Source organism: Pangasianodon hypophthalmus, chromosome 7 (genome assembly GCF_027358585.1).
Source record: "Pangasianodon hypophthalmus isolate fPanHyp1 chromosome 7, fPanHyp1.pri, whole genome shotgun sequence".
Taxonomy (NCBI): Eukaryota; Metazoa; Chordata; class Actinopteri; order Siluriformes; family Pangasiidae; genus Pangasianodon; species Pangasianodon hypophthalmus.
Window position 1 is genome coordinate 27397725 of NC_069716.1, and position 27069 is coordinate 27424793.

At 37.7% G+C, this 27069-nt stretch overlaps 4 protein-coding genes across 4 annotated transcripts in view; 3 read left to right on the top strand and 1 right to left on the bottom strand.

Annotated features, from left to right (window-relative positions):
* The window catches only part of galnt18a (UDP-N-acetyl-alpha-D-galactosamine:polypeptide N-acetylgalactosaminyltransferase 18a), a 73076-nt gene extending 65329 nt beyond the window's left edge, over positions 1-7747 (top strand). Inside the window, 2 exon segments of the mRNA XM_026946563.3 lie at positions 292-456; positions 5459-7747. Of these exon segments, the coding sequence (XP_026802364.2) occupies positions 292-456; positions 5459-5605 (312 nt within the window). The 3' untranslated portion in view covers positions 5606-7747.
* Positions 7748-13975: 6228 nt separating this feature from the next.
* On the top strand, positions 13976-17264 carry LOC113546685 (protein preY, mitochondrial). The gene is made up of 2 exons (XM_026946666.3): positions 13976-14274; positions 17060-17264. The coding sequence occupies exons 1-2, from the start codon at positions 14072-14074 to the stop codon at positions 17199-17201; spliced, it is 345 nt and encodes a 114-aa protein (XP_026802467.2). The 5' UTR covers positions 13976-14071; the 3' UTR covers positions 17202-17264.
* Positions 17265-17274: 10 nt separating this feature from the next.
* Positions 17275-17524, top strand: LOC113546686 (phosphatidylinositol N-acetylglucosaminyltransferase subunit Y). The gene has a single exon (XM_026946668.3). It carries the CDS (start codon positions 17275-17277, stop codon positions 17488-17490), a length of 216 nt encoding a protein of 71 aa, XP_026802469.1. The 3' UTR covers positions 17491-17524.
* Positions 17525-18095: 571 nt separating this feature from the next.
* si:ch211-176l24.4 (protein SCAF11) lies at positions 18096-22285 on the bottom strand. The gene is made up of 2 exons (XM_053235400.1): positions 22200-22285; positions 18096-20443 (listed from the first exon to the last, which is right to left on the bottom strand). The coding sequence occupies exon 2, from the start codon at positions 20435-20437 to the stop codon at positions 18800-18802; it is 1638 nt and encodes a 545-aa protein (XP_053091375.1). The 5' UTR covers positions 20438-20443; positions 22200-22285; the 3' UTR covers positions 18096-18799.
* Positions 22286-27069: the final 4784 nt, after the last annotated feature.

Genomic DNA, 27069 nt, shown 5'->3' on the forward strand with positions numbered 1-27069 from the left:
TGTAAGACACTGTGTGTGTATTAAGTGCTGTAAGACAAGAAGGAATAAAAACACTTTAGAATGGCTGTCATTTTCTAAAATGTAAGCTGCCTTCCTCATAAGCTTCTTACTGTAATGCGCCGTCTTTATTAAAGCTTTTCTAGAAAATCTTTAAACGTAGGTGGGTTATTTCTTGCCTTGTGCAACAAGTCAAAATTTAATATCTCTGTCTAATAATTTTTCTCTTCTGTATGTACCGTATTTATGCCTCTAAGCTGGAGATTTAATAAAGGCTTCGTAATGTCATTTCAGAACGTGTACTACACCAGCTCGGGGCAGTTGCGTGTCGGCGTCTTGAGCCCAACCATCGACGACAACGATAATAAGTGCCTGGTGGACGTGAACGGGCGTCCACGCCTGCTGGAGTGCAGCTACGCTGGGAATAAGCACATGAAGCTCTCCTGGCTCTTCACTCAGGTCTGCTCACCACCCACAATCTATGGGTTAGCCATAGCATTTATGATTTTGACTCCTTGCTATGACGAGCCACCTGAAAACTACGCTTTAGTGGTTTTCAGCTGTAACAATGGTCAGATCGAACAGGAATAAAATTCACCTGAGGTTGGGAGATTGTAAGTTCGAATCCCGACAATTCCACAGCCAAGGAAGCAAATTTGGCCGTGCTCTCTCTGTGGGAGGGGCATACTCTCTCTCCCCTGTCAATCACAGTGACACTAGCCAGTTGTAGGCGTCTGTGAGCCCATGGATGTGGAAGAGGGCAAACAGCGATTTCCTCCGAATGTTACACAGCATGAGCAACAGTTTGAAAAGATCTGGTTGGTTGGCTTCACATGTTTCAGAGGAAGCACATGTTAGCCTTCACACTCCCTGGCTGGTAGCTGTTGTATGATAGGAGAGAGTTAACGAGGAGGTGGGAATTGGCTGGTGACCAAATTGAGGAGAAATATGGAGGGAAAATGGGTCAAAAAAACACATTTCACTGAAAGGGAAAGGACACAGGACATGAAAGGCATGAAATTTGACATGTGATGTGATATAAGCCTTGGTTTTGCGAGTGAATAGCAAACAATTGAGCAGGACTGTGGTCTCTTTGGTCAATAAAACACAGACAATCTGCTTATTATGAATCAGAGCTCAGACAGGACATTTGTCTATCAGTTTTTTACTGTCACTTGGCTCACATCTGAAAAGAAGAAAAGAGCCGTCTCATCCTCAGACATACACTAGTGTTTTGGTAGTAAAATACTGCTTTTTATTCTCTCTCTCTGCCTGCTAGAATGTTCTTGTTAGCAATGCTGACACATCTGTCTAACACAGCGAGTATGTGTTAGAGTCGTACAAAGAACAAAGACTGAAGAAATAAGGGAGCTTTTGCACTCCTGTTCTTTTTTCATGTGATCCTGTGAGAAGCGGCCACAGGGCAAGTGGATGAGGCCGCTTTTTTAAAAATGCATTTGGTCACAGAAGATCTTACAAAGTTGAAAAAAAAAAGTTTGGAATAAAAATGCTTTTTTACATTCTGACCAATTAGGTCGCCAGTTCATGAGGAAGCGAGAAAAAACAACATGGAGGACAGAGTGCGGGTGAAAAATGACTTGTTACTGAGAGAATTTCAGGAGATTTATGACATATGAAGTAAAAATATTTCATTGTCAATTGCATTGTAGCTAAAATAACACTGTCTATTTTTAGGATCTTCACCTGCAATGTCACGTCCCACTTTAGCTGCATACAGTCACGTCACACAGGCAGCTCAAATTCTTGTGATTTTCTGCCTCCAGAGCTACAGCGAAGACAAACAACCTTCTCATCAGAGCTACACCAAACTTTCTTTCACTTGCATTAATGATAATAACCTAATAGCTTGTTTAGCTTGCAGTAGCTTAGTGGTTAGCACTGGTGCCTTGCAACACTGGGGTTGGGGGTTTGATTCCTGCCACTGTCACCCTGTGTGTGTGTGTGTGTGTGTGTGGAGATTGCATGTTCTCCCTGTGCTTCAGGAGTTTCCTCCTCTGGTCCAAAGACATGCATTGTAGGCTGACTGGCATTTTTAAGTTGTCTGTAGTGTGTGATTGGAGGTGTGTGTGTGTGTCCCCTGCCTCATACCCCGAGTCCCCTGGGATAGGCTTCAACAATTTGCATTTGCGTTTATTGCAATTGCACAAATAAAACAAGTAAATACACGTATTATTCCTTTCTTTCACATATTTTTTAAATTATTGTATGCACGAGAGCTTAAATTAATTACTTAAACTGTTTTTTGTTTCTCTAATCACACAGGAAATCAGTGTAAAAAAGGACACATCACACATACGATACACAGCTTTGTCTATTTTGTGTATCGGTTTGAAACATATGATTTTGCTACCCACTTAGCAGTATTAATGCTAAATTACCAGCAGTAACCAAACAACTGAAACCAGAAGTTGAGCTCTAATGGGAACCTGCACTTGAACCAGTCCTTATAAAAACCTGTTGAAGCAGCAGAACTCAACAAGCTAACTTTATAAAATACAACTGAGAGGATGAACCAAGAAAATTTTACAAGAACACTTTGCAAAATATTGCAAAATATTTCCCAACCCAATAACACCAGGCTAACACAAAACAAGACATTTCGAAAACAATCCTTCCATAATATCTCGAAGTGAAATCATTTTTTAGTTCCTCAGACCCATATGCAAATTGAGTTCCGAAGCCACGCCCCCACCCATGTATGGCGTGGCTGCAATATTATATCAACTAAGTAAAATATACCCTTTGGGTTTTAGCCACATATATATACATTAATTAATTTAGTACAGAACCTAAAGCATTCAGGTCATTCTAATAATTAAAAATGACAGTTTTTTTAATGGACTGCTGAATCACTTTCTTCAGTGTAAGAAACTGGCCGCACATTAAAAGTGCGTTTCTGTCTAAATAAATTTACTTGAGTAAGAATGAAACATCCCACTTATTAAACCAACCCTTATAAATAAAGTGTAATTTATTTAAAAAAGTAACAGTAACAGAGTGAATGAAGCACCTCTGAGTTGGTGTGAGTGTGTGATAGTGTGAATAGTGAGTCTTTGCAGTCCTCTGCAGTCATTATTTTTTATTCGAGAGGGTCATCAGCACTCACTGCACGGTAAAGGCCATTATTTTTTCTCTAGTCCAGTGCCTCATTAAACGCTGCTTTCCCCGAGCCGGCTCATTATTATACTGCTGCCTCTGTAAATCTTAGTAAATGTCCAAATCTGGCCAGAGGTTTGTTAATTTTCCTTTTCAAGTAGTCTCAAACATGAATTTAACACATTTCTTAGAGCATTCATGTGCAGAAGAATGCATGAAACTTGGACTTGGATGTTTAAAATGTATTAAGATTTTGGATTTTACCGTGCTTCCTGAAGCTGCTTTCTGTACACATCTGCTATAATTAAATTCCCTTCTCATTTCTGAGCAGTGCAGACGTTATTAGAAAGTAAGTCTGTTTGTGTCAGCAGGTGTTACCTCGAGGGTGTTTTTCATCTTTATATCTGTCTAATGTGTGACGACCATGGACAAGAATTTTAGCTCATTTTCTTGTACCGAAAATGTCAAACTTGCTTGTGATGGAGGTCTTACAGTAGGTGTCCTCTGCATGTGGTGTGAATATTTCCCACCGCTCCCTTCACCAGGAAGGTTTCTGTCTACAGGGCAGGACATGAATCAACCTGTCAAACATGAAATTAAAAAATAAATGACCTTCTTAGTCAAGTAGGCTACTCTCACAAACTTCATTCAGTGAATATTTCTGTGAAATATGAAAGACTTGTGAAGTTAAAATATTCCTTATACATTTATTTTATGTCTGTTTATAGCAGCATCCAATGACATGCATTCCTGCTTAAATGTGTTTTTTTTTTTACTTCTTTTATTTTTGTCTTTGTGTCCATCACCTTTTGGGTCATAGATGCTGAAGAAACCAGACACTGCAGTTATTATATTTCCAGACAGAACTATATTTAGGCAGTACAATGCATATGGACAATGGAAGGATGTCTTTTGTCCAGTTAGTCACTGTTACGCAACTGCCACCTGAAATTTGCAAAAAGTTGAAACCAGCTCAGCTTGTCTCACCATGCCATGACTGAAGATCTCACCGCTCGCTATCCCACACACATTAAGCTTTAAAATGTTTTTTTAACTGAAGCACTTCAATGCCTTCACGCAAAAATCACTTATGTATAAATATAATAAAATCAATCTTAACAAAAGAAAACCCTGTCAAGGCTCTTTATATGTAAATATCTCCAGTTCCAAAAATAAAGTTCTTTTCCAAATCCAATTTCAATCTTTGCCATTTGATACAGACCCTGGTATCTGTTTCCATCCATGTTTTGCTGGTATCTGCAATATTCGCTGGTGTACTGGGTATCAGATGTCTGCTAGCTCTACTTTTGGCCCATATCTCATCACGCATAAGTTGTACTGTGAAAATTCTTTTCCCCGTTGACTCCTTGGCTTCTAAAAAATAACTATTTAGCTCCACCCACTTAGATTTGGAGCTAATTTGTATAATATGTGAAAGCTACTTTTGCAAGCTATGGTCTTTTTTTCCTAGGTTTTTTGGCATATCACAAAATTGGTGTCAAAATACTGAGTAGATTCTAAACTACTAAAAAAATGATAAAGGTGAATTAAAGTTCATTCATAGATATAAAACTATCTTGCTATACAGACAAACGAATAGTTTGAAACTGTGTGTGTAGGTTTTGTAGAGATTGTTATAGAAGACAAATGAACATGTTACTAGAGGAAAAAAAGCTTTTGATTCACTTTTCAAAAGAATCAAATTAATACTTCGAGTTTCAGAGAGCTTCATATGTTAAAAGGCTTTAGGTTTGCCCTTGGAGCAATAGGACAGGAGAAAGGCCTTGGTGTCAGATTTTGGATTTCAGATCAGGGAGGTGTTTCATCTCTAGCTTCTGCTTTCATCATGTTTCAGCCTCCTCCTTAAACACTGGATGATGGAGAATACTTGAAGCTCAGCTTCAAAAAAAACATCAGCTGACTTTTGACCTTGTTCTGTAGATATAGAGCTCAGAGGTCTGTGAGTAGAGAGTCAGTTTCTTCCACGGTTCATGAAGTATTTATTATCTGTAAGCTGAACGTTTCAAGAAATTTATGCATGACCTTGATTTAAGAGTCTGAGTCACATCGTTTGAGTCACTTTATTACCTCAAGCTTTGTTTTTTAGACTCAGATGGAACTTGAAGGTACTTAGAGTTGGGTTAATTATATCGGCTTTTCTTTACTGATCTCACTCTTGTCAGTGCTGCACAAATTTTAAGTAACACTAGTGACATCAAGACAGTGGCGTATTTGAAATGCATCATGGTGATCTTTTTTGTTTTTCTGTAAGTGTAATAAGGAGGTGATGTTCGTGCATTTTAACATCTCTCTCTCTCTTTTTCTCCCACACACACATTCGTAGGGGGGATCCATCCAGAACACTGAGTCACGGTACTGTCTCGAGATCGTCCAGAGCAGCGGAGTGGATGTCGGCTATCAGCTCGTCCTACAGACGTGCACAACTCAAACGTGGACAATTACGAACATACTGACTACTAAAGTTCTCTGAGAGCACCGACGCCTGCGGGCCTGCACATGGAGATAAATTTTTTGACAAAGAAACTCTGCCTTTATATACAAAGGCTCAATTTAGACACTTGAATCTTATATGCAGTGCATATCAGATGATTTAGACTTTAAACAGTAAAAGCCACTGGCTGTGAGGATGCCAATCATTTGTACAAACGCACAAATCCAAGCAGGAAAGAAGATCAACAAAACGAACTGGACCATTGTTGCTTGCTATCTAAAACCTGTCCATTTTTTTCTATTTTATCCTACAGGGTTCTGTAAGCACCTTGGCATCTGTGTCCCTCACTTAAAGACATCATCAGATTATTCAGCTGAATTTGGAGTGACTGGTAGTTGGTTCATTCCAGGTGTTACGATTGCCTGAATATGTTTTAAAGTCATCCATAACTCTTTTTCTGTTGGTCTATATTCAACAAGATATTTCTTAATGTCATTGTTTCACTAAAAAATATATTATTAGACAACAAAAAATTGCACAATTGAGGTCACAAAAGTCAGAGAACATACAGATGCAGATACATGGGCTGTATTTGCATACTGGAACATGATTGGTTCTTGTATTTTATGATGTAATTACACTTTCCAGTCACTTGTTCAAGACTAAAGCCGGATTTATGCTATACTATTATTGGCTTAATTTTTCTGATGCTACCAAAAATTGCACATTGTATAAGAATTCTTTGATGATGAATTGCAATTGGCGGCATAAAGTGAGACCCTCACTGACGGCCAATTTAGCGGCAAATAGCCACCAATAGAAGGACAGCATAGGATGTAGGACAGCTACAAATATGGTCAATGTAAAAAACATGCTAATTGTTATAATTTAGCTTATTACCTGAAGCTCACTTTAAAGAACTTTTGTGTGAGCATGATTTCTGCACAAGCCCAGATCTCGTAAAAATGTAGTAATTTTCTTTAATCACAAGTCTACATTCATAGGATCTTCATTGTATAATCTGTCATGGACAACACACATTATCACACAGTCTGTTACAGAATTCAAGCAAGATTTTATTGGGATCTCATACAATGTGACAAGTAACAAAAAAGAGTGCTGAAGTATTTTTTTATTTATTTATTTTTAGCTCGGCTTGTTTTTTTGTTTTTTTTTAAAGCCAAAGTTACACAATTTTCCCCAATTTGCAGTCAGGCTGTACAAATTTTTTTGGCATTGGAAAGAGATGGAGTGTGTAAGATATCTTTTCATATTTTAAGTCATACTCTAGTAGGGTACTTATTTTTTACTAGAGTATCTCACTTTTTTGCTATTCTATAACGCACTGTGGTTATTTTTACTACTTTATTTATTAATATATTGTCTTTTATTCCTATCGTATATCTGTTTGAGCAACCTCTGGCATAAGAATTTCCCTCGGGATGAATAAAGTTCTATCTTCTCTTCTCTTATCTTATCTTATGCAGGTCACCATCTCAGAACTGAAAAGATATCAATATAGCTATCAATAGCTAATAGGGATATCAATAGCTAAAGTAAATACAGGAAGTAAATAAAGAAAATTAAGGGACGTGAATACAGTGTAACTCCTGAAACGAGGCAAACCTTGTGTCAGGAGCACAGGTTACCGAAATAGTACAACTGATCAAACAAGGAAAAAAATCCATGTCTGAGAAACGAAAAAGCGCTTTGAAGAGCTCGCTTTTGTTTTAGTAAAGTTATTATGTGATCTTTAGTCACTTACTGGCTCTAATTTTACATAAAATCTTACAAAATGTGTGATCTGTTAAGATTTTAAAGGACATGTACTGTATCAAAGGCTTAAAATAACCAGGAAATTGACAATATTCACACTTTGAACACCACATAATTCTCACAGAAGTATTTAGTCACAAAATACATATTTTATAAAGTGTAGGGTGACTTTAAGATTGTATCCTGTTTGTATTTCTTGATTGAGCTTTTTGCTACTGTGTAGCTTGCATTTAGAGTGTACATTTTCAGTTCATTTTCTTGTTTTTCCATCTCATGTGTCTCAGGTCTGTGTTTGATGCATATGAAGTTGAATTTAAGTTGAACCATTTTTATGAGCATATGACACCAAATGATATTTTGTCAATGCAAAACAGTATTTATAAGAACTTTTTTTTATAATAAAAGTATTGAAAGAAATGAGAAAATTCATTCATTGCTAGAGTATAAGAGTGAGTCCATGATTGTGGTGCCATTTAGCCCTAGGAACTCTTAAAACAGATTAAAAAAAAAAAAGCACTGAATCTAAGAAAATTAATCATTCAAAAATGTGTAGGTCCAGTAACAGGGCTGAGCTTTTAGCACAGAATTAGCAAATACACAAAATGTTGGTAAAAAGCATCCATGCTAATACCATGAGGTCATTAATGACAGTGGAATGATTCGAATAATTTACTTTCAGGCTATAATTTGCATACCAGAGTTGTACTTTCAGAGTGACCAGAGTGAACAGTATCACAATATCACTGATATTAAAAAAAAAAGAATGAGAGAACCTACTTTTCTTCTTCCCGTGATCTTCAGGAAATTCGGATGACGCAACTTCCTGTTATACCTGTGGAAACATCCAAATATTTCATTGAGGTGAATGTGTTCAGGTAACAGCATTGAGTGAATGAACTAAAATGTATTTTTTTCATAACCCATAATGGAGGAGGCTTGGAAAACGATGTTTCAAGCATGAGATGTGAAACATATTCACACATTGATGCACATAAAAGTATTTTAATGATTGTATTTGAAGATAAATTAGTTATAGTGGTCTGGGACAGGCAAACAAGCTGTTAGTGGTGGTTATAGAGTTGGAACACTGGAACACTTGGAACACTTTCCTATGTTGATGGTTGTAAAAAGGAACTTTATTCTCTGCAAAGATTAAAGATCCTCCTTAACCGCGCCAACAAAGTCATTTCGTGCTCAGTGAAAACGGCAGCCTCCTCCCAGAGCCCTGTTCTCTCTCAGGGACACGAAAACCCCTCCGCATTAATCAAAAGCTACTCACGGCACGTATACTTAACGCGACCTGCTTTCCCCAAGCGCAGTCTAGCATAAAGATCATTTTAGAAGCGAGGAATGTGGAAATGACTTTTAGCACTCCCTCTAAAAAGCTAAGATGAGCTTTGGGTAGCTCGGGCCCAGAACATTTAACCCTTCAACTCCGTTCGAATCACTTTATCCAAAATTGTAACCACTGACTTCGGAACACAGAGGATGTGCAGTCTGGAGGTCATTTGATGTCAAACAAGATGAAATTTTATAAGGCTGCCAATCATAAAATAAGTGTTCCATCAAATCCATAAATCTTTTTATTTAAGGAATCTGAATGAGTGTTTTACTAGAGGTGAGTGCATTAGTTTGATGAAGAAGATACTGCAAGACCATTAGTTACCATGTGACCATAAGTTACTGTGAGACCATGTGAGATTGTAAGTTACAGCATGACCATAAGTTACCATGGGACCATTAATTACTGTGAGAACTTAAGTTACTGCAATACCATAAGTTGCTGTAAGACCATAAGCTACTGAGACCATAAGTTGCCGTGAGACCGTAAGTTACTGTGAGATCGTAAGTTACCGTGAGACCGTAAGTTGCCGTGAGACTGTAAGTTACTGTGAGACCGTAAGTTGCCGTAAGATCTTAAGTTACTGTGAGACCGTAAGTTGCCGTAAGATCTTAAGTTGCTGTGAGACCGTAAGTTGCTGTGAGACCGTAAGTTGCTGTGAGACCATAAGTTGCTGTGAGAACTTAAGTTGCTGTGAGAACTTAAGTTACTGTGAGACTGCAAGTTGCTGTGAGACCGTAAGTTGCCATGTGATCGTAAGTTGCTGTGAGACCGTAAGTTACTGTGAGACCTTAAGTTGCTGCTAGACTAAGTTGCTGTGAGACTGTAAGTTGCTGTGAGACCGTAAGTTGCTGTGAGACCGTAAATTGCTGTGTGACTGTTGATTACAGTGAGACCGTAAGTTGCTGTGAGACCATAAGTTACTGTGAGACCGTAAGTTATTGTGAGACCGTAAGTTACTGTGAGACCGTAAGTTGCTGTGAGATCATTAGTTGTTGTGAGACCGTAAATTGCTGTGAGACCGTAAGTTGCTGTGAGACCGTAAATTGCTGTGTGACCGTAAGTTACTGTGAGACCGTAAGTAACTGTGAGACCATAAGTTGCTGTGAGATCTTTAGTTGCTGTGAGACCGTAAGTTGCTGTGAGACCGTAAGTTGCTGTGAGACCATAAGTTACTGTGAGACCGTAAGTTACTGTGAGACCGTAAGTAGCTGTGAGACCGTAAGTTGCTGTGAGACCATAAGTTGCTATGTAACCGTAAGTTACTGTGAGATCTTTAGTTGCCGTGAGACCGTAAGTTGCCGTGAGACCGTAAGTTGCTGTGAGACCGTAAGTTGCCGTGTGATCGTAAGTTGCTGTGAGACCGTAAGTTGCTGTGAGATCATAAGTTACTGTGAGACCGTAAGTTACTGTGAGATCTTAAGTTACTGTGAGACCGTAAGTTGCTGTGAGATCTTAAGTTACTGTGAGACCGTAAGTTGCTGTGAGACCGTAAGTTGCTGTGAGACCGTAAGTTGCTGTGTGACCGTTGATTACTGTGAGACCGTAAGTTGCTGTGAGACCGTAAGTTGCTGTGAGACTGTAAGTTGCTGTGAGACCGTAAGTTGCCGTGAGATCATAAGTTGCCGTGAGATTGTAAGTTGCCGTGAGACCGTAAGTTGCTGTGTGACCGTTGATTACTGTGAGACCGTAAGTTGCTGTGAGACCGTAAGTTGCTGTGAGACCGTAAGTTGCCGTGAGATCGTAAGTTGCTGTGAGACCGTAAGTTGCTGTGAGACCGTAAGTTGCTGTGAGACCGTAAGTTGCCGTGAGATCGTAAGTTGCCGCGAGACTGTAAGTTACCGTGCGACCGTAAGTTGCTGTGAGACCGTAAGTTACTGTGAGACCGTTGATTACTCTGAGACCGTAAATTGCAGCGAGACCGTAAGTTGCCGTGTGACCGTAAGTTGCTGTGAGACCGTAAGTTACTGTCAGACCGCAAGTTACTGTAAGACCGTAAGTTGCCGTGAGACCGTAAGTTGCCGTGAGACCATAAGTTACTGTGAGACCATAAGTAGCCGTGAGACCGTAAGTTGCTGTGAGACCGTAAGTTGCTGTGAGATCTTTAGTTGCCGTGAGACCGTAAGTTGCCGTGTGACCGTAAGTTGCCACGAGACTGTAAGTTACTGTGAGATCTTAAGTTACTGTGAGACCGTAAGTTACTGTGAGACCGTAAGTTGCTGTGAGACCGTAAGTTACCGTGAGACCGTAAGTAGCTGTGAGACCGTAAGTTACTGTGAGACCGTAAGTTGCTGTGAGACCGTAAGTTACCGTGAGACCGTAAGTAGCTGTGAGACCGTAAGTTGCTGTGAGACCGTAAGTTACCGTGAGACCATAAGTAGCTGTGAGACCGTAAGTTGCTGTGAGACCGTAAGTTGCCGTGTGACCATTAGTTACTGTGAGACCATAAGTTGCTGTGAGTATGGTATTTGTTTTACACAAGTAGTTAAAAGTCAAATGTAACTACCCTGTGTCAAAAAAATGGAGCTTTAGAATGATTGACAAAAAATATAATTAATGTTACAACTGACCCCATTCTCCCCTTTTTGCTTCTCATTAAAACAGAGGTGTCATTTTTTTCTGCCACAGTGGTCCTCAAAGTGAGATCTGGGGACCCCAGGGGTCGCGCCAGCCTCGTTACTCCTGAGCCTAGTCATAAATCACGTTAACTGAGAAAGAAAGCACCTCCATTTCATTTTTTGTGTCTGTAATAAGGCTGTTAAAACGTTCAAGACAGTCGTGAACACTTTGAGACAGAAACGTGGCTTATTTCTGACTTTATAAAACTACAGAATCTGTCATGGGGGCACATTTTGTGTATTTACTGCAGGGGTTCAATAATTTTTCCAATCTGGCACCTTTTTAAGTTTAAAACAAAGTTCCACAGTCCATCTTAATCCTATTTGAATAATAGGAGAAATATATACCTTCATATTTATGTATTTGAGCCATTGTAACTGTAATTCCTGTATTTCTTAAAGTTTTATTGCAGCTGCACTATTTATTATTAAGCATGATTTCTATTTGTTTTTAATCTCCTGAAAATATTTAGACCACTGTTGAAGTCTTGATTCGGACTGGTCAGCTAGTTTATATCATAACAGGTTTATATTGATGCATTTGTTCTAATATGTTATCTTTTCTATAGCAACAGCTCATTCACAGTGCCTTGCATGGCAGTGAGGGAACCTCTGTTTATAGCTGCTATAATGTAAGGAATAACAGGAACTAACTTGTTTTGTGGTTGTTCCACAACGTTAATGTAACTATAAATGGATAAAACAGCATGAAGTGTCATTCTTTAATAAATGAGTTGGAATTGTTGCAAATCGGTGTAGTATACAAGGAATAAAACACTTCAGGAATTGCCATTATGGGAAAATATTCAAATTCCGGGTGGTCACAGTAACTCCGCTTCATCGCAAAAACTCCAGACCAAAATGACATTTAGGTCCAGAGATGTGAATCAGTCTGAAAATTGCTGAGTGCAAAAGTTTGTATCCCTCCAAGCCAAAATGAAGACAAGTATAAATTACACTAATGAGGCATTTAGTATGTTAATTTTCACAGATGTTCCTTTATCAAGAAACAAAACTAGTCAAATAGCATAAGATATTAACAGCAAAAAATCAAAATATCAGTTCAAAAGTTTGTATCTCGTTCTGAATTTGACATATTTACACATTTACAAACTTCGTCTTAGATGATCATTTGATGTCTTCTGCATTATTGTATCAGTAAAGAATAATTTTTTGATTTACAATTTTTTTTTTTATTTCAAAATAAAAATGATTAAAAAAAAAATGTATATCAGTAAAGAAAGTATTACAATAGACCACTGTTCAGACAGTAAAATGAATGAAGGCTGTCAGGGATTATCTGCAAAAACAGAAGCATGTGAGACAGTCAACATCTCCAGGAGAACCGCGGCAGATTCTCCAAGATGCTCAGAAACATAGCAGCCAGAGCTGTCATAAAACCGTATGAAGTGTACCTGAGACTACTGATGCATTTTAAAGGCAAAGCGTTGTCATGCCAACTACTGACTTATAGTAGTTTTTTTTTACTTTTATATTTGACTTTTTATTTTGCTTTCATTATTTTAAAGCTTTTTTGTTTTACAGCATTTCATTACATGTGCTGTATATAAATAAATGCTCCTTCATCATGCTTCTGTGGGTACAAAAAGCAAACCAAGAGCCAGAACACCAACTTCAGAAATAGAATGCTGAAAACCTCTATATTAACTCAATTTCTCTAGTCTTCTTGTCACGTCCATGGCCCATCGAGTGCAATCTAATAATGGGCCAGACCCATTTACTTATACCTCCAAGCTGTATGTGAAGCTGCTCCTCTGAGCCGGCGGGTCTGTCTGCAGCAGTTAGATGGACCCAGGTTGGGAAATATTTGTAAATTGTACTTCTCACTGTGCCCTGAGGCATTGAAGTGAATTATTGAAGGGAACATCTTCATTATTAGTGGTGTTCTTTCTGGGCTCAAAGGAAAACAGCTTCAGGGATGGAAAATGATATTCTGTCTCACAGAGCAAAGTTTCATAAAGAGCACAAAACACAGAACACACTTTACAAAATTCTGATTTTGCCACCACGATTATAGGTTTCTGTTATAAGCTATATACCTGGTGTTGATATTTGAATGATTAAAAAGAATTTCAAAATAGTCTAAATTAATTAGAGTGATTTATTCACATGAAACCACAATCCTGGAAGACAGAGAGACAAATATTTTTACTGAGAGACAAAACAGTCTATCTATTAATATATTATATACTATATTAAAACAACAGCTGTAATATTTCGGATCTAATCTGAAAGTATATATAAAATTATCTCAGGTTTTCATTAGCGTTGGACAACAACAACAACAACAATAATAATCATTACAATAATAATAATAATAATAATAATAATAATAATAATAATAATAATAATAATAATAATGACAACAACAGTAATAATAATAATAATAATAATAATAATAATAATAATAATAATAATAATAATAATAATAATGCAAGACTGCCGCCTAGTGGTCACATAAAAAATGACGTCTTTACTTAGTGTTTAATTTTGAATTAATATGAATAGTGTATTTACTTATTATTTTAGTTAGTTAGTACCTATTTAAAGTGTATAAAACATTTTCAGATGTTTTTTATAAAGCATTTTCAGATAATTTCTCTTAATTAATCCCACAGCGATCACTAGAGGAACGTTTGTATGCACGGATTTTGCTTCTTCCGGAACGAGTTTCCAGACGGACCGGAAACTTCAGGCGGACAAACAGACTGAAAACAGGTTGAACTCGTTTTGGGATTTTTCTCGGACATGTCTCAGAATGCGCTGAGGAGATTAGCTACAGGATATTGTAGTTATAACAGATTTGTGAATAGCACGACATTTCTGCGACCGCTTCAGATTTGGGAGAGAAACTTGTCCGGTTCCGGTGGCGTGAAGGACGCTGGGAAAAAGCCGTTCGACGTTTCTTTACTCGAGTTTCTTGTGTGTCCTCTGTCTAAGAAACCTCTCAGGTATGATCATTAAACACCTTTTCAGTCCCAAAGTAACATCTAGCCTAAAGTGTCTAATTTAAGGTGAGACACTACAAGTAGAAATTATGTTTTCTGTCACATCAGTATATATTTTTTGGGTAAACTGCATCTATAATGTTTCCTCTTAGACTGTAGTAATAGGGGAAATCTGAAAACTCAACAGTAAAATGATAATTTAATTGTTTTTATCCATTTGCGATGACCGTACAATCTCAAATGTTGCCATTTTGAAGGCTTAAGCCACGCCTACTTTATAATTAGGTCACTTCATATATCTCAGAAAAACCTGTTTTCTAATAAATAGTCTGTATGGCCAAAAGCCATATATTGTGTACACCTGACCAGCACACACACACACACACACACTGTTACCACAAAGTTGGAAGCACAAAATTGTATAGAAAGTCTTTGTATGCTGTAGCAACTTTCCTTCACTGGAGCTAAGAGGCTGAAACCTGTTCCAGCATGACAATGCCCCTGTGCACAAAGCGAGCTCCATGAAGACATGGTGTGTGACGGTTGGAGAGGAAGAACTCGAGTGTCCTGCACAGAGCCCTGACCTCAACCCCACTGAACACCTTTGGGATGAACTGGAACACCGACTGAACCCCAGACCTCCTCACCAACACCAGTGCCTGACCTCACTAATGCTCTTGTAGCTGAATGATCACAAATCCCCACAGCCACGCTCCAACATCTAGTGGAAAGCCTTCCCAGAAGAGTGGAGCTTATTATAACAGATTGGAGAGCAACTCCATATTAAAGTCCATGGTTTTGGAACAGAACGTTCAGTGGTCAAGTGTGCACATACTTTTGTCCATATACTGTTTATTAGTTATTATGACCAGATATACACATCAAATTCAATTATAAACCTAGTGAAACCACATTTTTAAATTTCCATATCCAGAGCCAAGAATCTGTTTCTAGCTGAACTGAGCTACAGTCATAAAATGTTTCATGTTCATTCTTATCCCTAATTAGAAGCATGTTATAGAGGAATTTCCCAAAATATTGACTTTTGTTTGATTTGTGTTAGATTTTATACTTTTTTTTTTTTTTTTAAAACAACAATTTTTATAACAGTGCATGTTATTTTCTTTGTTAAACGATAAATGATTGATATTCCTACAAACTTTTCTGTAAAAGTCTTTCCACTGTGGAATTAACATTTTCCTTCCAGCATCATCCAAATGCTAGATTGTTTTGTTTTTTTTTATTTGTTTTATAAAGTATGCAAACGTATGCATATTTAATTGTACCAACCACATTTGCATCAATAAATGAAAGATTTTGAAAAAGTCACACTAATAGAAATATTAGAATAGATATTAAATAATAAATAATAGAAATACCCGAGGGAATATCTGCAAACCACTGGCAAAGCTTGATTGGGATATTTATTGTTTATACAAAATTACCATATTCACATCTAGTGTCTTGCCTTAAATACACTTAACAAATTGTTACTTAACTGTTACTTTTCCTATTTTCCGAGGCTGAATGTTAAATGCTTCTGTACTCACTCTATTAGTGCACTACACAGGGTAAAGAGTTGCTACTTCCTGTAAAGTGTATTATATAACACAAATAGGAAATTTTAATTCAGGATTGTAGCAAACTGAATTACACTGTATTAAGTTCATTATTAAGGGACTTCCACTAGTATATACTGCATAATCAAGTAAAAAATAGCTGATGAAGGATTCATTTCTGAAACATCGTGTTTGTCTGGGCCATACCATTCGTCACGTTTTCACCTGTGTGCATGTTTGTAGTGTCTTGGGGTGTACAAACTTCTGCACTCCACTGTAAATTAAGTGTAGTAGTTGTAGTTACTCTCCATCATTTCAGTGTAGCCATGTTGCTTTATGTCAGTGGTTCTCAAAGTGGGGTCTAGAGACCTGAGCCAGGGGGTCTGTGATTTTCAAATTTAAGACATTAAATTTAATCATAATAACCACCGTCATTAATCCAAAACCTCAATAAATCAAACACAAGTCGGCCTGTAAGTAATCAGTCAGTCTGATCATAATGTGTTCTGTTGGTGCAAAGTTGAAGAATAAAAAGCTTTATGGCTCTAATAAATAAACAAATTAGTAATGTTTGTAGGATTTATATATAGTTATCGTTGTAACCAGAAGATGAACTGATTAGATTTTGGAATTGATCCAGACAGGGTCAAGGTCACAGTCTATTTTAAGGGAATTTGAGGTATAGACATTAGTAACAAGGACTAGACTTATTGGCAGCATAAGTATCCCTGTTAATGTCGAGTTCTGCTTGATTTAATAATTAAAGATTTATCTTGTTTTCAGTGTTTACTTTTTAATTTTTGTAATATTTATGTTTGAATGTAAAAATAGAGCTTTTACAAATTCTTGGGAAATTGTTAGTAAACCTATATATTGTGATACATATCGTGTATCTTAGAAATGTCTTTTAGAATTGCGATATTTTTGTCACCCCTAATTGTACACATTTAATTAATATTCATGAAGTAAACCTGTACTGAAGGGAAGGGAAGGGGAAATGGGACAAAAATATTATTATAAAAAATCATGTTGTCATACTTTATGTATCGTGATATTGATATTGTATTGTCATATCGCCCAGCTCTTTAGGGTCTGTGAAATTTAGTTAAGACTTCAGGAGTTAAGGAGACTTAAGAAGTCCCTGGAATCCCTCTGATCTATATTTCACTGTGTAATGAATATGCTTTTCGACTACAGCTCTACTGTATGTCTTTTTATTTTCTTTTTAGATACGAGGAAACAACGAATGAACTAATCAACGAAGAGCTTGGCATTGCGTATCCCATACTAGATGGCATCCCGAATATGATTCCTCAGGATGCACGTCTGATCAAGGAGACTGTAGGAGCTGAAAAACCGGCTCAGTCTTAAACGGCGTGTTTTCTGTCTGCTCACACACACACACACACACACACACACACACACACACACACAATAAGCCACAATGCCGTTTTCTCTGTCTACAGTCACCGTTTTAGTCCCGGTCCTGTCCTTAATTGGCCTCCTGTACTCCTCGAGTGTGGATGAAAACTTCCCGCAGGGCTGCACTGACACCACCAGTGTGTGTTTTTACAGTCTGTTGTTGCCCGTCACTATTCCCGTGTACGTCTTTTTCCATCTGTGGAAATGGATGGGAATCAAGCTGTTCCGACACAATTAAGATGTAAATAAAGTTTTATTTAGACAACCTGAAAGTTGTTCAAACGTGTATTCTTACTAACATCCGGACATGTTTAAAACCTGAGTATAAAATGTTTTCATTTGTGGTTTGTAGTGATGAAGCTTCGATCAGCTCTAACACGCAAGTTTCATTAGTTACACCAATTCTCAGTATCGAGCCTTTTAGAGACATGTATGTGTGATCATCAGGCAAGAATTTACACCTCTCTTTGTACTGAGAAAAGAACAGAATAAAATGGAGGTCCATCAATAAACATCTAATATACATGACTGTATATCACCAATTTTAAGCTACAGCAGTCAAGAGTGTTTCGATGAGACAAAGATGACAGGAAGTCGTACTGAATCTGTTCTTATGGAGGTTTTTATCCAATTTTCCAACACTGGAGCAATCTGTACAAAATATTTCTGATTATTTACACGTTCCTGAACATTTTGAGGTTCACATTCCATCAGACACAAACACCCACAAATTATTCTCTCTGAAAAGTTCATTCCATCTCTCAAAGAACCCAATGCACAAATATTCACTATTGTACTTTTATTGTACTTTAAACACAGATCTAGCTTTAATTTATAAAGGCATTTGGCTGAAGAATTATTGAAAATGATTTTTTTTTTTTTTTAAATTCACATTAATGTTTACAAAGGTTAACAGTTTTGTTCTTTTCTCAGTGCAGAGGAATGTCTAAATTCTTGTGATTGCATTGAGGTTGGAAAGCTCAAAAACACTTCCAATCAAAATGTGTATCCTAATATAACGTATAGTAAATATAGTCCACAGCAACACACACGATATACACTGCCAGTCAAAAGTTTCTGATGTTTGTATTACGGTTGAATTACTATTATTATTTAAACAGAATAGCAATAAAATAAGCAATGTATAGTCTGTATGGAGCTAATGAGACTATAAATAACTGTAAAGCTGTTAAACCGACAAAAGACTCACACAGCGCTAGTGTTAACTGGAAATTATAAACGTGTTGTGCCTAATAAAAGTGATAAATATTTTAAACATGTCTTTAAACAAGTCCTTTAAACAGTGCTCAATTCAATAAACATTTCTCTTTATTATACCTTCTTTGCTTTATTATACCTTTCTGATTTTATATTATTTAGTCAAAAACACATTTGACTTGCAGTGTATATATTTAATATAATTCTCTCTGGAATATAATCAACACCAAAACAGAACAAACTGAACTTGGGATTAATTGTCTAAAACATTCTAGCTCAACAACAAATCCACAGACCTGAATTTTTTTGTTTTAACAAATTTGATTTTGTCACGGCTTCTTCTTCTCGCCACTCCCTGCGAACTTCATGAGTGGTGACATGGGCTTAGGTGAATCCCCCTCTCCCTTCAGCTTGAAGAAGAAGGACTCGTTGAGCCGTGTCTGAACCACTTTCAGCTGGGACAGGTCAGCTTTGCTCTTTAAATGCGAGTCGCTGTCGTCGCTCTGCGTCAGGTCTGTTACGTTCAGCTCTGGATGATGCTGATCTTCGGAGGCTTTACTGACGCCTTCCCACTGGAGAAGCCTGGATCTTTTCGGCAGGCTCAGGTCCATCGGTACTTCAGTGCATGTGCTCCAGTGACGGAACCTGAGAGAAGTAGCAAGGAGAGGAGAGGTGAAGAAGTTTTCCGTCTGAGTAGAAGCGTCGAGTTTGTGACAGTGTGACGGTTTCCTTGGTGGTGATGGGTGATATGCTGGACATGTTTTCTTTGGTAATGACTGGGGTTCTGGACATGACCATTTCCTTGGCGATGACGCTGTATAAGACTGATGTTCTGGACGTGACCGTTTCCTTGGTGATGATGCTGTATAAGACTGATGTTCTGGACATGACCGTTTCCTTGGTGACGACGCTGTATAAGACTGATGTTCTGGACATGACTGTTTCCTTGGTGATGACGCTGTATAAGACTGATGTTCTGGACATGACCGTTTCCTTGGCGATGACGCTGTATAAGATTGATGTTCTGGACATGACTGTTTCCCCGGTGACGACGCTGTATAAGACTGATGTTCTGGACATGACTGTTTCCTTGGTGACGACGCTGTATAAGACTGAGGTTCTGGACATGACTGTTTCCTTGGTGATGACGCTGTATAAGACTGATGTTCTGGACATGACTGTTTCCTTGGTGATGACGCTGTATAAGACTGATGTTCTGGACATGACCGTTTCCTTGGCGATGACGCTGTATAACCCTGAGGTTCTAGAGCCTCCTCAGCACTAGTGCTGCTGCAGAGGTCTATGTAGGGATCTGAGAAGGACTTCTGCGTGATGAACAGATCTTGGCTGTTGATGTCATCAGACGTACTTTGAGACTCCGTGCCGTTTTCTTCCATGGCTGGCTTGCTGTGGCGTCCATCTGCAGGAAATATGCTGTTAAATGACGGCTTTTTGTCGGTGCCGGAGCATTGTGTTTGAAGGATGTCTCTCACCACAAAAGGATTTTGAAGTGGTTTGGGTTCAAGCAACACGGGCGACAGGTTAAAGACAACTCTCCTTTTATGTTTCTTTTCTTTTTGTATTGAGTTTAAAATGGGCTGCACTTTTTCCTGTTCACCATGACCTGACTCGACACCATGCTCGACTGTGTGTGTGTCCACAACACAGTTACCTTTTCTGTTCTGCTTGTGTCCCTTTGACAAATTGAGGTTTTTATTCTGTGTAAGGGGAAATTCCTCATTCAAACTGACATCAGGTTTCTTTTTCCTTTTCTTCTTCTTGATCTCTGGCCACTGTGCAAAAAGGTTTGAGTCACAAATGTCAGCGTAATCCTTCAAACTCTGTTGATCTTTTGGCTTTGATTTCTGTTTGTCCAACTTTTCCCTTTTCGTTTTCTTAGCCTTTTTCTTCTTGCGTTTTTTGTGGTTGTCCAAAAATGTGCTCCCTAACACCTTCATGGAATCCATCTCCTTCTGTAAGATAAAACAACACTGACTTAATTAAACATCCAACTTCATATTTCCTATGTCTACAAACTGTAAAGTGCACCATGTGTGTCCTAAACCCCTCTGCTATAATGTTTGGACACTAACCTAGTGTAGTGCATTTTGGGATATCAGAGGTGCACCCGAAGTTCTAAACTAAGCTTTCCAGATTATAAAAAAAAGCAAAGAAAAGTCACATTAAGTAAACAAAATCTGTGTTCGGATATACAGTCCAATAAGCATGCAGTGTAGTGGACATTCAAGACTGTGTGCTGCTTTCGTACATAAAATGCTGCCAGACTAGGAGTTTATTAATTAACAGTCTGCTAGTCTCCCACACAGTTAAAAGATAAAGAGAGCAAACTTGCATACTTGTCTATTGGGTTACCAAATTGGCATCCAAAACGGGAAACAATAACCTATGCCAGTATGCGTAGAATAAACAGCTGGCAGTGTAGAGGATGTAAAAATTGTATATGCATATTTTTTTGCTCTATGTGTCTATACACTAGTAGTGGTAGTTACAGGTGAGTAGTGGTAGTTACAGGTGAGTGTTGGTGAACGAGCATTTGTTTACAATCAGGGTGAGGCGAGAGGGCAAGCCCAGGAGAGTGCACCAAGGTCGGCTATGTGGGCCGGGCTCTGGTTCTCCAAAAATATGATCAATTGCTCTATAAACTAGGAACTTTGCAAATGATCGATTGAAATATAACGAGTTCCATGGCAACGCCTGAGGTGTCAGTTTAATCAGAAACAGAGCTCCAAAGTCAGCTAAAATGCCTGATTTCCACAGCCTCTTTCTCAGGCACCGTAGATCACAGAGGCACGGCGCTGGTGTCATCTGAAAGCTACTGAAGAGCTGTTTTTAAGGAGGCGCACACTGGTGATTGCGATCGGACTGGTGGATGGTGAAGCTATCGGATTATCCCTCACTTCATGAGTGCAGACGATTCCCGTTTTGATAATGTTAGCAGGCTCTCCCTGAAAGGACGTGATCACGTGGTCTCCATCTTTTAACTGTATGTGACGTCAGCATGCTAACTTGCTAACTTCTCACAGGACTAATGAAAATTCAGCACCAGCCAATTATTTAGTTATTATCTAGTGCCAACTTAGTGAATATTAAATATTACAATATAAACATATTTCATGTGTTTCACAGTGGCGTTTTCATTTAAGGTACATAATTAAGTTTTAGAATGAAGTTTTAAATGTACATTATAAGGCACATTTCTAATAAAATAAACGTTCTACAGGTACAAAATGTGACAGTGAGAAGAAAGGCACAGTTTAGAGTAGACATATTTTTTTTTTTTTTGTGAGTGAAAGGTAAGAAATAATCTCTTTAGGATTCTTTGTAACGTCGTTATTGCATAACCATAAACTCAGCTACATAATAACTGAAATATACTGTGTGGAAGTGTTTCAGTTTCATTTCAGGAAAAATTTTATAACATATTCACATTGTATAGGTTACTTTAACGAGCAAAAAAACACTAATTAACTAGTTAATTAACTAATTAATCGTCTGACAGGAAAATGTCGCGCTACCAAAGTTGTCGCGAGCTCACCGACCTCACCTGTTCCGGCTAAGATAAGATGCTAACAGCTGTTTATTTTATAAGTTTATAATAATAATTATAAAAACTCGCTTAAGTCATAAAACACCTTATGAGAGCATTTGAATGAAAAAGCTAACAAGTATAGCGAGTTTTAAAAAGTGAAAACAGAGCAAGAAATTTACCTGCCGAACATCAAGTTTGGCGCGCGCGCCTCAGTCATTGCGCATGCGCAGTTGAGTCGAGTCAACGAGCCCGAGTCCAAATGCTCACGTGACGATAACTGATAAGTGATACTGTTGAGTGCAAAAGTTTTCACCCCCTATGGTGGGTTTTTTTTGCCTCTATTTTACAGTATACCTGCAAAACAGAATACTATGCAATACAATTTATTTTGGGTTTTTTTCTGTTGCAACTTGTTAAAATATTATAGAACCTGAGTTTTTTTTTTTTTTTTTGCATCCACATTGACATGCTTTGCCAAATTTATCTGAATGTGAATCAGAATCAAATTTATTTTCCCATATGGGAATTTTGTCTTGTTTTATTTTGTCTTTTATCAAGTCTTCTTGTAATGTGTTTCTTGTATCTTTGTTTGTTCTAAATGGTTTTATTGGAGCCATACAGCAAGACAAATTTCCCATATGGGACAAAACGAAGTGTCTCTAAGCATCCACACAGCAGTAACCCACCTGGACAAAAAAGACGCTTATGTCAGAATGCTGTTTCTGAACCTGAAACAGTTCAGCGTTTAGCACCATCATCAAATTGCGCGTGAAGTAAAACTCAAGCTGAATAAAATAAATGTAATAATGTAATGTTTCCTCGTTATTTCATGACAGATTAAGGAGATAAAATTGGAGTTGATTCCAAGTGTTGAATTTGTATTTGGTAGCTGTTCATGGAAACAAGATGTCGACGCAAGCGAAGAAGGTCATTATTAGGGAGATTCAAAATGATGATTCAAAACAAAAAACATCCTGTGAGCGGAGAGTCTGCAGGCTGAAACACCGTGTTGATGAGAGAGATCAGAGGAGAATGACCAGACTGGTCTGAGCTGACAGGAAGTCTATAGTAACTCAAATAAGCACTCTTTACATCCATGGTGTGCAGAAAAGCATCTCAGCATGCACAACACATCAAACCTTGAGGTGGATGAGCTACAACAGCAGAAGATTTCACTTCTGTCAGCCAAGAACAGGAATCTGAGGTCATCATGGGTGCAGACTCACTCAAACTGGACAGCTGAAGGCTGGAAAAAGACCAGGTGATTTCAACTTCAGTGGCTTTTTTGCTCACCATGGTTGTAAAGTGTGATTATTTGAGTTACTATATCCTTCCTGGGAGCTTGAACCAATCTGGCCATTTTCCTCTGACGTCTCTTAAGGCGTTTCCACCCACAGAACTGTCACTGACTCAATGTTTTTTTGTTTTTCAGACCATTCTGTCTAAACACATGGACCTTTCAGTCATTGTGAAGCCTTACAGTTTGCCCGTCAACCTTGTCAGGTCTGAGCTGTGTTTATTTTGGATAGATATTCTGTATTTGACCTTAACTTGCCTTGACATGCCTCAGCGTTTGTCTTGCGCCTTGGTTTTTGGATGAAATGTCTGATTTCTGATATTTTAACCCTGCAGTGTATTCTGTATTCTGTTTGCTGTTTGTTATGGACTGGAGCAGTATCCAGATAGCCTCCAGAAAAAGAAGCTACGCTGGTGGCGTGCGGTTCAGGAGGTGATGGACCTGCAGTGCCTCTGCCATGGCAGTTTGACAAGGAGGTGATTGCCTGGAAGAGAAATATCAGAATCAGAAATATCATTAGTTTCAGTGTGAATGTCTTATCTTACATTTCTTTGACCATCTGGGTTACCTCTCATAATGAAGCATTAGCTCTCATTCTTGGTTTCCCTTTATAGAAAAAATATCATACAAACTTCACATGTGAAATTTACACATCTTTTTTTTACTTTCACATGTAGGACATGTAGGACTTTTCACTGTGAGTTTATTCATCACATATTGCATGATAAATAGCCTATGATACAAGATATAACACATATTATATATTCACATGGTCACAATTACCTACAATATAACCTGTTGAAATGCACACGTTTTCACACGTTTGTCATGTATTATTACATATTACTCACATAATCGCTTGTGGAAAACACATGGTCATGTCTTGAAAGTATGTGATTTTTCTGCATTTTTAACATATGTAAAACCGAACTCACTGTCTTCTTTCCATCATTTTAAAGGAAGGGTGTGCAAACTTTTGCACTCAACTGCATGTCTGTGGGTTCAGTTCATGTCTGCTGAACCCGCATGGTTGGCATGGAAATGAAGGGTGACAACACAAGCTCCATCTTGTCCTGTGAGTCAGTCTCAGTGGTCTCTCCTCTCTCCTCCTCTCTGCGTCACTGGGTTCAGGCCCTGCACTGTTTCCTGTCTCAGACGTGACTTTCTCACAAAAGGGGGCACTCTCCTCTTTGTTGTGGGAAAACGTTTTAAAGCCGGTTAAAGCTGTATCACGTCAGCCAACAATAGCCAACATGATTTCCACCGCCGTTCCTGTCAGGCTTCAGGGAGAATGTGGTTTGTGGAAACAGCTCTCACGGCAAGACTCCTTCAGAATTACCGAAACACACTCTCCTTCTGATTCATGTGGAAAAATAAAACACTAATCTGTGTTTCTAAAAATTTAATGCCAGAGCAAACATGAGAGCAGACATCACAAGAGACGTCTCTGTAGATTTAAGTTCTGACTTTCCAGTAATTTTGTATAACACAGCTTTGTTTAAAGCTTTAATAATAGATCAGTTCACATTTCACATGATAGATGGGTATCTAAATTCAGTGTCCTTACATCATACACAATAGTCTTTTCATTATCAGTGGTTAAATTACTGCCCTTATGGAAAAATCACACACATTCCACATGCGATCATGTGAGTAATGCGTGGAAAAGCATGTGAAAGTGCATTTTAGCATTGCCATGCCCTGAAATTGCACGTGAACTCAAGTAAATATGTTTGACCTCATGTGAACAATATGCAATCGTGTGAAAATTAATGAGGTGTGAAAAAAATCACATGAAAATAAAATCACATCTGATTAAAACAAAAAAAAAAACAGATGTGTAAATTTCACATGTGAAGTTTGTATGATTTTTTTCCATAAAGGGAATCCAAGAATGAGAGCTACTGCTTCATTATCACAAGTAACCAAGATGGTCAAAAAAATGTAAGATAAGATAATGGCAATACATGGAACACATGTAAAAAAAAAATAAAAGAAAATGTGGATATAAAATGATTGGGGGTAAAAAGCACATGTGCACATAAAATCATATGTCCTACATGTGTAAAATTAAACTTGTGTGTAAAAAAAATCACATGAAAAATTAATATGTAAAAAATAATTGGATCATGTGTAAAAATCATGATAGAATAAATGAATCGTGTGAAAAACATCACGTGAAAATAAATCAATAGTGTGTAAACTTCATGTGAGAGCAAATTAATCATGTAAAAATATCATGTGAAAGTAAACTAATTGTGTGAAAATCACACGTGAATATTAACTAATCGTGTAAATATCACACGTGAAGGTAAACTAATTGTGTGAAAATTACATGTGAAAAAGTATTCATGTAAAAAATCACATGTGAAAATAAACTAATTGGGTAAAAATCACATGTGAAAAATAATCATGTGAAAGTCACACCTGAAATTTAACTAACTGTGGAAAACTCGCATGTGAAAATAAAATAACTGTGTAAAAATCACACGCGAAAATAAATGAATCGTGTGACAAAATCACATTTGAAAGTAAACGAATCCGTAAAAAGTCACAATTAAAAAAAAAACAAATGCCCTACATGTCAAAAGTCCACAATGTGAAAAATGCGTGAAATTTAATGTGAATTTTCTAAAAATAAATAAATAAATAAAAAGGCTGATAAATGCTAGTCATGCAGTTGGTCATGTCATTTACGCTTGTCAGGACAGAACTGAATTCGGGTTTTGCGTAATAAATAAAGACACCTGCAGGGGACACGTTGATCCATCAATTGTTAGATATCGCTATTTGTTGTGATTATTATTATTATTATTATTATCAAGTTTAAATCTTTAAAGCCTTTTTTTATTCAGTTGTATGTCTTAAAGCATATTACTCAGTAATGATTATGAATTATTCAGTAACGACAGTAAAACTAATAAGAAATTTGTGGAATTAGGAATGTGATGGCTTCTGGGAAATTAAAGCGTTAAATAAAGTTGTGAATGTACTTAAAACTTAATCTTCAGTCTCCAATAAACAAAAATGACACCAACAGAAACATCCAAAACATAACTGTTTGAGGATATAAGACTCTAATCTGCCCTGTTTTGCTTGTATGTGGTTACTGGATTAATGCAATAAAAATAAATTCGATTTAGAGACTGAATTCTTATTATGTTGTAAATTAAATAGCTGCTGCAGTTAGGTGTTGTTGATTTAATTTTTAAAGCATCGTAATTTAGTGCATTTGGATTCTTGTGGGTTTTTTTGTTGCCCATGTTCGAGCAGGAGAAACACTTTCAATGTTCATTATGTCACTGTTGAGGACACAATACGGAAGACAGATATTTATATCTCTGATGTACAGAAGTGTGAGTCGTACACAGGTTATTAGGAGCACACTGGCTTCATGCCATGTGGTTGGCAGACGTCACCATGGCGCTTTGTTTTTGTGCAATGTCAAGAAGATTTAAGGTTACAGCCTGTGTGTCGTCAGCATACGCTCCTCCAAGTGGGCGTTAAACTGTTATTGAAAGGAAACCCCACAAGACAAGGGGTTTCGTCAGCAATGCCATTCTGTAATGAACCTCGCTGTGATGGTTAAAATGTTACCTTATAAGGTGAAGTTGTGACGTCTTGCAGTATGAGGTAACATTTTTATTTGCATCCTCTTTCCTCTTTTTATTTTTCATCCAGCCGGTCACACGAGGGATGCAGGGTCACAGCTGCCACCCTCGAAATAAGGCTTGCCACTTCAACTCAAACCA